At 39.2% G+C, this 13,893-nt stretch overlaps 1 protein-coding gene across 1 annotated transcript in view; it reads right to left on the bottom strand.

Annotated features, from left to right (window-relative positions):
* NSMCE2 (NSE2 (MMS21) homolog, SMC5-SMC6 complex SUMO ligase) overlaps positions 1–13,893 on the bottom strand; it is a 215,028-nt gene that overhangs the window by 199,885 nt on the left and 1,250 nt on the right. Inside the window, exon 2 of the mRNA XM_055314299.1 lies at positions 10,713–10,883. Coding sequence (XP_055170274.1) covers positions 10,713–10,869 — 157 coding nt within the window. The 5' untranslated portion in view covers positions 10,870–10,883. The remainder of the gene's footprint in view (positions 1–10,712; positions 10,884–13,893) is intronic.

Genomic DNA, 13,893 nt, shown 5'->3' with positions numbered 1-13,893 from the left:
AAATTCCATTAAGGTGAATTTAAGGTGATAAACCCTAAGTTACTGAAATAAATTTCACTACAGTATAACTGTATCTCATAATGAGGGATTCTTTATTTATGGCACCAAACCTAATAACTATAGATATAAAGGCAATTAGGACTGGCTGAGGACATGAGGGCATACACAAGAATGAGAGCGTGTATGTGTGTGTGCGCAGGCGAACACACACATAACAGAAGCTGTCTTGGATTTGAGTACCATCTAGTCAAACTAAACTTTGTGACTTCAGGCACATCTCTTAACCCGCCCTGAGCTTCAGCTCTCTCATCTGTCACATGTTGACTTCATTTTCATGGGATTACTAAGAAAGAAAATATCTGTAACAAGATCTAGAAATCTGTTGAGGGGTATCTTCCTATCTTTGTATTTCTAGCATAGTGTTTGTCAGATAACAGGTACTTAGTAAATATCTATGGAACTTTAAAACAAAACAAATGGCCCTTGGAAAGGAGAAAATTAAAATATAATTAAGTACCTGCACTTTGATATGGACATGCAGGATTTGAAAACCTTTACAAGTAAGATTTTTCACATGATATATATGTATATATACAGGATATACATGTATATATATACACATATATATAGTAACTTGATACAGAAGCTATCAACGCTCACATTATGCTTTTATGTGAAATTAGAAATTATTTCCTACCATGATATAATGAATTAGCCAAGAAAAAAAAAGTTACTTGCAAGAACATTTCTGCTGTTCTCTCCACAATCTCTTTTCAGGTCTCACTTCTTCGTTTTGATTGTGTAAAAAAAAAAAAAATTTTTTTTAAGATTTATTTATTTATTTATTCATAATAGAGAGAGAGAGGCAGAGACACAGGCAGAGGGAGAAGCAGGCTCCATGCCAGAAGCCCGACGCGGGACTCGATCCCGGGACTCCAGGACCGCACCCTGGGCCACAGGCAGGCGCCAAACCGCCAAGCCACCCAGGGATCCCCCTGATTGTGTAAAATTTAACTTATTTTTCACCTCATATATATGAAAAAAGACTATCACAAACTGTTGTCTAGACCAAGGGTCAGTCAGTAAAGTATAGCCTGCTACTGGTCAACATCTGTTCATTTATTATTGTTTATGGCAGAACTGGGTAGCTGCAACACAGACAGAAAGCCATAACTTGATTGGGAAACAGGATGTTCTTAACTGACTTTTTCAAATTTCCATATCTAGTGGTAGGAGTATAGACTTTATAAATAATTAAATGCAAAGAAGAGCTCTATTGTTTTGATGGATGAATGCTTGGCCAACACAGAGAAACCAAAGAGATCAGTTTGGCCTGGGTAGGAGAATATCTGCAGAAAAATGAGAATACTTAAGCTTGCCCTTGAAAGACGAATAGATGCCCTCTAAGCAGTCAACAGGGAAAAGAAGTCATGTGAACACAAGGAGGCTTGGCTAGCAAGGAGGCTTGACAGAGCATACTCGTGGAATTAAATCCAGTCAGTCTCTGACTGGCACAGACCGAATATGAAGAGAGGTGTAGCCAGTGACACCATGAACATTCTTGTAAACTACGCTCTATGGTTTAAAATGGGCATAGAAATTAATAGCTACTATATGCAGAGAGTAAATGCCAGATGGTTTGGTCATGGCTCAAGACATGATCAAACAAGGATGATCTAGAGACAATTCATTGTCATCAAGATTTATAAATACAGTCCTAGGAAAAACTTTTTTTTAGTAAGCTCAGTAAGAGAACCTTGTAAGTCAATAATGAGAATTAGCACAGAATGGACTCTCCAAATTGTTTTAATGAAAACTCTCATCTTCAGGTACAATGGTGACACAGCCCAGTAAAATAGGGGCTGTCTCTACAATGAGCACAGGCATCTGCAATACTTGAGTAGATAAGAGGACTTATATCAAAGCTTACTGCAATTGTGAAGGGGTAAGTCACACAGGAATGGATTGAGGGCAGCTGGGGTGGCTCAGTGGTTTAGCGCCACCTTCGGGCGTGATCCTGGACACCCGGGATCAAGTCCCACATCAGGCTCCCTGCATGGAGCTTGCTTCTCCCTCTGCCTGTGTCTCTGCCTACGTCTCTGCCTCTCTCCCTCTCTCATGAATAAATAATAAAATATTTAAAAGAAAAAAAAAACAACGGATTGAGAATATGAAAGAAATAATTAAAATGTGTTATTCCCAATCTGAAATAGGTTATTGTGATAAATTAACCCTTTCAGAGAACGGTACATAGTCCTTGGTCAACCTCAAGGCTCAGTCAGTGTACACATATGTTAAACAGTCATGAATTATGTTACCTACCTACCCTATAGCATTGTTGTAAAGATTAGATGAATGAACACCCATAAGGCATGTAGAACACAGCTGGTCCACAAAAAGCACTGTGTCCACTATTATTAAGTTGCCTAATAAGAACAGTCTACGAAAGACATATGCCTACTGGATATAAAATCAGACTGCTAGGTCATAATGTAAAAAGTCATGACTGGGACAGATAGGCTCATAATCTCATTGCGAACAAATCATTTACTACTATGAAGCTCTCCTTATCTTTACATGTATTTGTCTTATCTGCTAATTCAATTATTAGCTTCTTAAGGGCATGAGCCAATAAATAATTGGTGATTGATCAACATAAAGTGCTAACAATTAGCTAAGAAAATGAAAACCAATCAAACTCAAATAACTGTTTTGAATCAGCATTGTACAGGAGAGGGAGAAAAATCACTTCGCCTGAGCACTGACCCAAGAAAAGGAAACCTAAATCTTTGTCTTAAAGTAAAAGCCACCACTGCTGCCACCACCAGTTTAAAGACAGTAACTCTAGATTTTACAAATATTTTCTCTCCGCCTCCTCTATCTACTGACTACTGCCTATAACTTCTCACTGGGTATAACTTTTCCAACTAACATTTCTTTCTCTTTACTTTTCAGCTACCTTCTTCTGGATCTGACACTACAACAGCAGTAATAAATACAAAACCAAAGGGGTTGATAAAAGATGCCTCCCAGGTCCTTTTTCAATAAACTTCAGAAATATAATGAAACAGTGACGGAATCATTCTTAATCAACCATTATTTTGGCAAATGGTGCCATAGAATGAAGGGAAAGGGCAGTCAAGTCAATGAAGCTCCCTCTCAATGTCCGTCTAGACATAATTCTACAAGGTCTTCAAAGAAATTCTTGCAAGGAACTTGGTCAAAACCAAGCAAAAAGTAGGTGTGGAGTCCCGGGATCGAGTCCCACATAGGGCTCCCTGCATGGAGCCTGCCTCTCCCTCTTGGGCCTGTGTCACTGCCTTTCTCTCTCTCTGTCTTTTGTGAATAAATAAATAAAATCTTAAAAAAAAAAAAAAAAAAGCAGGTGTGGGTGGAGCTGGCCCCACTGCTTTAGTACTTCTCCAAACTTGAGTTTTTAACTCCCATCTCCTAAGAGAACTAAGAGAAAGCCTGTCTCTGGAAGCAGCACCCAGGGACAAGCAAATTAGCATTTCCAAGGTCAATTGCTGACAGGCCTAATTGTTTACAGCAACTAAAGGATTCTGGCTGCTGCAGTTAAGAGGCTTGACCTTTCTGGCTTGCCCAATACCATAAGAAACTAATTTACCACATTAGCTACAAAATATCAAAGTACAGTAGGAATGGAGTCAAATCAGCATATGACATTTCAAACAGCATCAAATATTAATAGGATCCCCAGAAGTAAGCAATTTTAAGCTGGTTAAACAATCTGGGGAAGAACTTAAAATACCAATCATACCAGTGGTAGAGGAGCGACAAGCACGCACACACAAAATCAGTAAATGGTATTACCTCATTTTACCAACTGGTTTGATTTGAATAGTTCCCAAAACTACTTAAAAGCTGCAAAACTAGTTGATGTAACTACCCTTACAGATTCTTGCTCTCCTCTGATACCTGCTGCTGCCTATTACAGCAGCCATCTGCCACATGTGGCTATGAAACATGGCTGGTTGCCAGAATGAGATGACCTGAAGGATTCTGAACTTGTGTACAAAAATAAAAATGTAAAAACGAACTCAATTTTTATACTGATTACATGTTGAAATAATATTTTAGACATACAGGATTAAATAAAATATTACTAACAGTAAATTCTATCTTTTATAATGAGGATAATAGAAAAATTTAAATTTCACATGCGATTCACATTGTATTTTTATGGGGCAGTGTGGCAAACTTCACATTTATGTAAAACACAAATATAAAACTTTAGCTGTAAAATACAGAGAGGAGATATAGGTCTGAATGATAAATAAATAATCCTCTCTAAAATAATCAAATTGATTTCAATTGTTAATAGCCAACCTAATAAAAGCTCCTTTCTGCTTGCTACCAGACAAAAGTTTATTTTCTAAAAAGGAAACTGATGTTTTAAAAATCGATCCTAAAATCTGCTCTACTTTTGCCTTGAGTTGTCATCTCTGCCTAACATTAAACTAGCCTTAATTCTTTCCAATGATCAAAGATACATCATAAAATGCTAGTCTAATTTTTAATTCTGATCAAGTGATTCCAACTCAGTTTTCTTCTGTATTAGTCATTTTCATACACTGGTCACTAAAACCTAACTCATCTTTGCTCGAGATTAAAAAAAACAAAAATGATAATCAACAGAAAGATTATTCTCAAGAGTCTAGAACTCAGTATTCAGATTGTTTAAAGACTAAAATATGACTCATTTACTATTTCAGAAAGTGACATCCCATTGTGAATAGGAGAGCTTAGCAAACAAGAGAGCACAGCAAGCAATCATTTCCAACACATTCCATCATGTGGAGAAACCATGCCAACTTTCAGGTTGTTACAGTCAATGGAGTAAAGAAAATCTGGAGGTGTTGGGATGGTTGGAAATTTATGGGGTGAGAATGCAGGGCCACAAGAGGTAAGGCAAGGCAAACAATTGCCCAAAGTTTCCTCTCCTCAGCTCTTAAAAAGGAAACCTCTCAACTTTCTGCCTGAGGAAGCCGATAGGAAAGAAAAGCACATTTCTTACCTTTTAACCCCCTATAACTGTCCCAAACACTATTAGCTCTCTAGTAGAAGGACAAACTGACCTATTTATGTGAAGAACATGTGTAAACCTTTTTAGAGTGGTTTTCAAATGTAATCAACAACAAAATCAAGATCCACTATCTTAGAATAATAAATACTAAAACTGCAGTATATATTTCTATCTTGTGACAGGATCAACATCTACCACTAGTAAATGAAAATGAGTAACCTGGCACCTGGGTGGCTCAGTGGCTAAGCGTCTGCCTTTGGCTCAGGCCCCGATCCTGGGGTCCTGGGATGGAGCCCCACAACAGGCTCCCTGCAGAGCCTGCCTCTCCCTCTGCCTCCGTCTCTCTGTCTCTCATGAATAAATAAGTAAAATCTTAAAAAAAAAAAAAAAAAAGAAAAAGAAAATGAGTAACTCACATAATTGAAAACGAAGGTAATGGAAACACGTGGTTGGTTATTTCTCATTACTGGAAGAGTTCACCTTAAAATGTAACCTTAATAGTCCTATATTTTCTCTGGCCTGATACAGTCAACATATGTTTGTTTTTTTAGATATACAGAATAACTCGGGCTCTAGGCTACAAAATTCCAACAATTTAGTGATTGCTCCTTTTGCACAATTCTGAACTCTGCATTCAACAGAGGGCTAAGGTTGATGGTTGCCTCATAAGGAGTATTCTGGTGCCACCTAGCGGTGTATGTTTCCTGCTGAATAGGAAAATGAGGATTAGACCAGGGTTCTCAAAGTCTGGTTCTAGTGGACCTGCAGCAACATCAGCATCACCTGGTAAATTGTTAGAAATGCAAATTCTTGGGCTCAACAGACCAATTGAAACTATGGTGGTGGTGGGGGGGGGGGTCCCACAATTTTGTTTCAACAAGCCCTCCAAGTGGTTCCGATGCACTCTCAGGTTTGAGAACCATTGGATTAATTAGCTCTTACACAGAAATTAAATGCAAAGTCCTAAAAAAAAAATTAGGCCTACAAATTAACAGAAGTGATCAATTTCGAATTTTGGAAAACAATTTAATTTTCTACAGAGTGGATCCAAATATCTGTATTGGAGAAGAGTCTTCAAAGACACTTATTAACTAATTTATATACATTCAACACCTGACAAGACATCAAACCTCTGAAAACGTCAGATGAGCATCCTGAAGTCTCTGTCCCTAGGAGACCAGGTTCAAAGGGAAGATCAGACATATTAACAAAGCAAAATATGATATAAACGCAAAAAACACCCCACAAAACAAAGAAAAGACACCAACTGTTTCAGGACATCAGGATACGGCATGTTACTATATCTTAAGTGGGAGTAGGGTTCATCTGGGAACACATGAAAAGCCAAGGAGGTAAAATATTGGTGATTTTTAAAGATATGGCTTTTTAAAAAAATTTTTTTTATTTGATAGAAAAGGAGCGTGCAAGTGTGTGCATGAGCTGGGGCAGGGGCAGAGGGAGACAGAGAGATAATCCTTAAGCAGACTTCCCACTCAGCACAGAGCTGACATGGGACTCTGTCCCAGGACCCCAAAGATCATGACCTGAGATGAGATCAAGAGTCAGACACTTAACTGACTGAGCCACTGAATATTGGTGATTTTGTAAGTTAAGAGTAGTCTACCCTAATGATGAAAGATGCCACAGAAAAGTCCACTGTATATATGTGCCTTGTGCACTTATAATCAGGAGAAAAGCAGATCTGATGAGGCCTTGCTAAATTGTTTATTTTCTATTTAGGTCTTAGAGGAGAACTTGTTTATCTAACAGCAACTTAAAACTCCTAGGGTTCAGTAAGAGCAGCCCCATAATTTACCTACAAGTCTGCATTTCTTTAAATTCAGTCTTATAGTATGCCCTTCTTTGAAAAAAAAAAAAAGACCTCTGAATTTTAGTAGGTATCTATTTACTCAAAATTAAAGGGTTACATATTTGAAGTTAAAACAAAACAAAAACTGGATCAAAAGACTAGTAGGGCCACTGGTCCACACCAACACAATTAAGTGTCATCCCTTACTCTGTGGCTCAAACTGTAAACCTATCGTGTAGGAAGGAGAAAATCAACTCTGAAAAGCTAGCCTTGCAAACCCAAGCCTCTAATACGATAAGTAACATTACAGGCATGAATGCAGTTGGCCTAAATATATAAAGGAAGTTCAAACACTAGCTCTATTGATTAGTTTTGATTTTGTACTTTTAAAATATTACTTTAATATACACAGACCAACTATTTAATTTTAACATTTTAAGAACAACTGCCCTTAATTGGATGAGTTTCTAACAAAACTCTTATTTTCAAACCTTTCCTTTACTGGCACAGAGGCATAAGGAGAGGCCACAACCTGAGGTTCATTAATGTTTTAGAACAGGGCCATTCCTCAATTTTATTTAAACTTAAAGGGCTTATGAAAATTTAATTGCCTAAAGATGATAATCACAACAACAGTTATGGTAAAATAAGTCAGTACTTCCACCTCAGAAAGCACTCAGAAAAGTATATAATAAATTTAAAAATCTGAAAAAAGGGACGCATGGGTGGCTCAGTGGTTGAGTATCTGCCTTTGGCTCAGGTTATGGTCGGGGATCGAGTCCCACATCAGGCTCCCCGCAGGGAGCCTGTTTCTCCCTCTGCCTATGTCTCTGCCTCAGTCTCTCTGTATCTCTCATGAATAAATAAAATCTTTAAAAAGATTTTTTTAAATAAAAATCTGAAAAATAAGCCCCTGAAAAATCTAAGGTAATAAATTTCATTCTCCAATTAGGTAAACAAGAAAGTATTCCCAGAATACCAACAGATTTAGAGAAAAAAAAAATAGACATTGTAGCAGTAAAAGTCTAATTGCCTAGACACTACATACTGTAACATAACTCAGTAAGAGCAGCCCCAGGGAAAGCAGGGAAAGGTGATCACTACAAATAAGCTGGAAGTTGAAATAGGGACAGCAACCTGGTACAGGAATATGCAACCACCAGTAAACAAAACAATGCACATCCTTCCAAGTTCTAGGGAGCAAGCATCCCCTTTACCACCAATTTAATAATGTAGCAACAAGAGAAATGCAGTACAAAGTGAGAAAGTAATACCTAAGTGATCACTACCATCTCTTTTAAACAAAGCTCATTTTAATTTGTGGTGAAACTGGATAACCCAAAAGGTAAACAGAAAGGGTGGTAATCCTATAAGGCCAAAAGGAAAAGGGAATATTTCTGCTATGAAGATGATTCAGGCCTTTCCCACATGCTCTTCGGCACTTTAATTTCTCCCAATCCATTCACTGCTGTCCAACAACATAATCAACTAGTTTGTGTTCCAGCTCTTCTCTCTTATGGCTTAAGATCCTATTATGATTTTTCTCCAGGTCACCTACCAAAGCCAAAGATAAAAAAAATAGACTGCAGATCAGGCCAGGAAGGGTTAAGACCTTGAGAGGTGACCCACTAAAAATTATGGGTGACTTCTGCTGCTGGCCATGAATGAACAACTGGTATGGAACTGGCCCTCCTGCAGTGACGACTAGAAAGCCAGACAAAATAAATGAGACGGCTGCTTTCAGACAGTGAGACAATAGGCAAGAGCAGAACCATGAGTCCTGCAGAAAGGGAAAAACAAGTTAGGTAAGTCCTGCAATTGCCTGCCTCCCGTGCACAGTGGAGGAGGAATCCAAGCAGAGAACGAAAGTCTTGAAGGACCCACGAGGCAGAGACTGGAGTTCAGGGAAGCTAAGATTACAGGAGTTTTCAAGACAGAGCACCAGGAAGGAGATATGCAGAGAGAGTCCTCTAAAAATCTGCAGAGCTCCCCCCAGTCCTAAACTGCTGAGGAACAACTGCTGGAAGCTGTAAAGTGATCATTCCCAGAATTCACACAGCACTGGAAGACCTTCCGATTCCATCCAGCAGAGTGGAGCTATCTCAGCAAACTCTCTGGGCAATCAACAGAGATGCAGAAAGGCCAAACTTTGTAAAAAGGCTAAATTGGCCCTAAAATAAATCGACACTGAACTTGACCCTCACTAACACAGTTTAACAGCGAGCCTGGAAAGGATTAGCCTAATCCACAAATTATTTTGATGCCTGCCAAAACAAGTGCCATAATTCTTTATTGGAAGACACCAAATCTAAACACTCAGGGCACCTGGGTGGCTCAGTGGTTGAGCGTCTGCCTTCAGCGCAGGTTGTGATCGCAGGGTCCGGGGATCGAGTCCCGCATCAGACTCCCCAAAAGAAGCCTGCTTCTCCCTCTGCCTATGTCTCCGTCTCTCTCATGAATAAATTAAAAAAAAAAAGGCACTCAACAACATAATACACACAATGTCCACGTGAAGAAGCAGCAACAGACAGAAATGACAGAATTAGCAGATCAGGATGTTAAAACAGCTATTATGAATATGCTCCATATACTCAAGAATATAGAGAAAAACATGGACATAATGGAGAGAAATAGAAGATTCCATTTAAACTTTTTATGTCTAGAGCTGAAAAATCCAGTATCTGAATTTAAAATTCATTTCACAGAATTAACAAGATCAATGAACCTGAAGACACGGCAACAAACAGTATTAAAATTGAAGCCAGGCAGAAAATAAGACATAAAAAAAAATCAACCAAGCCTCAGTGATTTACGAGACATGATCAAGCTGTCCAATATACATATAATTAGAGTCCCAGAAGAAGAGAGGAGGGGAGGAGGGACTTAAAAACTATCTGAAGAAATAGTGGCAGGGGCACCTGCGTGGCTCAGTCAGTTGAGGATCCAACTCTCAATTTCAGCTCAAGTCATGACCTTAGGGTTGTGGGATCAAGCCCCAAATTAGGCTCCACACTCAGTGTGGAGTCTGCTTGAGATTGCCTCTCCCTCTGTCCCTTCCCCGCTTGCATGCATTCTCTCAAAATAAATTACAAAAAAAAGAAAAAAGAAAGAAAAAAGAAAAAGTGTCAGAAATTTTTCTAAATTTGATCAAACCTGTAAGCCCACAAATTCATAAAGCTTAAAGAACACTGGGTGGCATAGACAAAATCGCACAAAGGCACATCACAATCAAATCACTGAAAACCAGTGATATTAAAAACAACACAAAAATACTGTTGCTCCCCTGCCTCCATACACATATAAAATAAAAACAACCCCAATCCAAAGAAAGCAAATTAGCATCTTTCTAAATCTTCTGATTGAAAAATGTTAATAGTTCATCAAAATGGAATTTTTCTATTTTGGTAGAAGCCTTCCTTTCCTGGCACCCCTAGCATAAGCTAGTCTGTTTACTGGGCAATCAAGCATGAACAGAGTTAAACTACTGCAAAACAACTTTATTGTAACTCTGTTATTAATGCATTTGCACACCTTATTGCATACCCTCACTAATGTCACACACTTTGGACTGTACACTCTCCTTCACATCAGGAACCTTCATGTTTTAGCCTGTACACTTCTAGTGCCTTTCTACTGATACATAACTATTTGAAGACACATGAATGAGTCAATCTCATTTCATCCTCAGTACATCGTTATACAGTATATAGAACAAGATGAGAAAACGGATGCCCAGAGGGATTAAATGTCCCAAGAACATTTGAAAAGTGAGCATTATCTCACATCCCTAGAATAATGCCTCTGCACAGGGTTAGCCGAAAAGCAGACACAAAAGAAGTAAATTTTGTTACTTACTCTGAGTTTCCACAAGATCCAAGGCAACACTAGAAGCTGTGTCCATTCCAGAGCTGATACAGGACTGGAAGTTTTTCAAAGAGGAGAGAGCAGATTCTATACCACTGAAGGATATAAAACCAGTTGAACCTGAACTTGAACTGGAACGTCCGGGCATCTTGAAATTATTACCTAAGTTTTCAAATACAGTGAAATAAGATTTAGGAGTCAGGATTAGTACTGCATAGGAAAATAACACTACTATAAACATCCATATGAACGTATCTAATGGCCCACAAGTGCCACACTATTATATACATTCCATACTCCTGGAGGGGCCACCAAAGCACTGTGTTGTCATCTGTGCACAGATGCACTTAGTACATGGGAAAGCTAAGTGTTTTCATTTTTCAAAGGGGAGAGAATACCCTCCCTTGGGTAAAATATTCCTCGGTTCTCTAAAGAACTCAACAACAGCACAGTTCTTAAAAAGCTAAAACATAAAGGAGTTAGAAAAAGCAGACTACTCATATGATGCCTTTTCCCAAAAACTGGAAATAGTAGTAATAAAACAGTTTAACAGGGAGAACTTCGAAACTTGTAATTTTTAACTTACCTAACATATAGGCATACTGAATTCTGAAAACTGTATATATATAAATATAAATTTAAAAATCTATATTATATATAGATATTATACATATTCCTGACAGTCCTCTGGGTTCTAACAGATTTATAGACTTGGTTAGATTTTATATTCTGTGTCAATAAAAGCAGAATTTCTCTACATTATAGAGTAAAATAGAAGGGCAATATGGAGTAGAGGTCATGTATGCAGCTTCTAGAACCAGACTGAGTTCAAAACCTAATTTTGCCACTTAAGTAACTGAATGACTTGAGGCAAATTATTTAACCTCTCGGTATTTCATTTTTCCCTTCCTAAAACAGGAATCATTCAGTGCCTACCCCAAGGATTACTGTGAGAACTGAATGAAATAAGGTGTATAATGAAACGTGCAGGATAATGCCCAACATATAAATCTTTAAAAGTGGAAGCAAATATTAATATCAACGTCATCATTTTAACACTGTACACAATACAGAGTAGCGCTTAAGAGACTGGACACGGGACAGAGATGCCTGGAAATTCTGTTCCGTGCACACCACTTAGAACTGCACAACATTGGTCAAGTTGCTTACTTTCTCTAGCTTCAATCTGTTCTTGTATAAAATGGAAATAGTCGTATCTATCTCACAGCATTATTGTATAAATTAAATTTCATGATTTTCTATAATTTGCCTGATCTTAGAAGTCAGTTGAAATGCTTATTGTAAATATAGATGTATATGTAAGTGCTATCTCGGACCTACTAACCCGAGTCCCTAGTGGACACTCCGGGGAAACCTGTATTTTTATGAATCGCTGCAGAGGATTCTCAGAATCAAACAAGTATGGAGAACACTGAGATAACTGCATCTCCTCCCAAAATCATTGTTGAGAGCCTAACCCCCATTGTGTGGTATTTGGACCCGAGATCTTTGGGAGACAATTAGGTTTAGATGTCCTGAAGGTAGAGCCTAATCTCAGGAAGGAATTAATGTCCTTATTAGAAGAGGAAGAGACACCTGAGCTCGCTCTCTGCCCCCAATAAGGACATAGTAAGAAGGGGGATGACGAGAGCGAAAAAGAGGCCTCTTACCAGTACCCAGCCATGCCGGCACCCTAATCTCTTGACTTCTGGTCTCCAAAACTGAAAATAAATTTCTGTTCTTTAAGCCACCTGTCTATGCTGTTTTTTAATAGCACCTGGAATGGACAAAACACACAACGTATATAAGGAATAATACAATACAGGATAAGTGATGAGTGTCTCCCACATAGTAGCTATCCTTACTATGTGCATGCAAAATTCACATTACTCTAATGAAACTCTACGCTTGCAGAGAGCCGAGGGAAACTTCCTTCTGTAACTCTGGAGTGTTTCAGGAAAAAGATTTGGATTGAGAAGCAAAGAGAATGGATGGAGTAGACACACTCTTCTCTCTTTCTCCTGCTAAGAACAGCTAAGTACATAATTCACAGGACAACCCCACCCTCCAAAAGAATCATCTGGCCCAAAATGTCCATCATGAAACCTTGGTTTAAATCAACCTCCTCGGGATCCCTGGGTGGCACAGCGGTTTAGCGCCTGCCTTTGGCCCAGGGCGCAATCCTGGAGACCCGGGATCGAATCCCACGTCAGGCTCCCGGTGCATGGAGCCTGCTTCTCCCTCTGCCTATGTCTCTGCCTCTCTCTCTCTCTCTCTCTCTCTCTCTCTCTCTCTGTGACTATCATAAATAAATAAAAATTAAAAAAAATAAATCAACCTCCTGTTGAAGCCTTCCCTAGTAACAATAATCTCTTTGTTCCCTGTACCTACGGTTTCCAAGAAAGATTAAAGCAAGGTTTCCAGGCAACCCAGGTGGCCCAGAGGTTTAGCACCTGCCTTCAGCCCAGGGCATGATCCTAGAGACCTGGGATCGAGTCTCACATCAGGCTCCTTGCATGGAGCCTGCTTCTCCCTCTGCCTATGTCTCTGCCTCTCTCTGTGTCTCTCATAACTAAATAAAAATCATATATATATATATATATATATATATATATATATATATATATTTCCTGAGTTTTCCCCACGCATGTTATTTTGCCTTCCCATACCGAGCCTTGTCTTAGGCCATTCAGGCTGCTGCAACAAAATACCAGATTGGGTAGCTTACAAACAACAGAAATTGATGCCTGGAGTTCTGGAGGCTGGGAAGTCCAAGGTCAAGGTGCCAGCAGGGTCCCATTCTGGTGAAGGCCCTCTACCTCGTTCAGAGCCCCCAAGCCCTCTCACCCTTTGTCTTCACAAGGTAGAAGGTGCAAGGGAGGGAGCTCTCAGGAGCCTTTTACAAAGGCACTAATTCCATTCATGAGGGCTCCACCCTCATCACCTAAGCACCTCTCAAAGGCCCCACTTCCTAATACCATATCACACCGGCATTAGGATTTCAACATATGAAGGGGCGGAGGGGGGGGGGCAGAAAAACATAAATATTCAGACCACAGCAAGTCTGATTCACTTCAGGCAGGGTCACTTATCAGCTGACTTAAAAATACTGTTTCCCCGTCTCATCTCTCCTTACAGCAGGGTGGTAGACGCGGTGCTAACAATTTTTTTT

This window comes from Nyctereutes procyonoides, unplaced genomic scaffold (assembly GCF_905146905.1).
Source record: "Nyctereutes procyonoides isolate TBG_1078 unplaced genomic scaffold, NYPRO_anot_genome, whole genome shotgun sequence".
Taxonomy (NCBI): Eukaryota; Metazoa; Chordata; class Mammalia; order Carnivora; family Canidae; genus Nyctereutes; species Nyctereutes procyonoides.
Note: the sequence above shows the minus strand (reverse complement) of the source record. Positions and strands in the feature narration are given on the sequence as shown.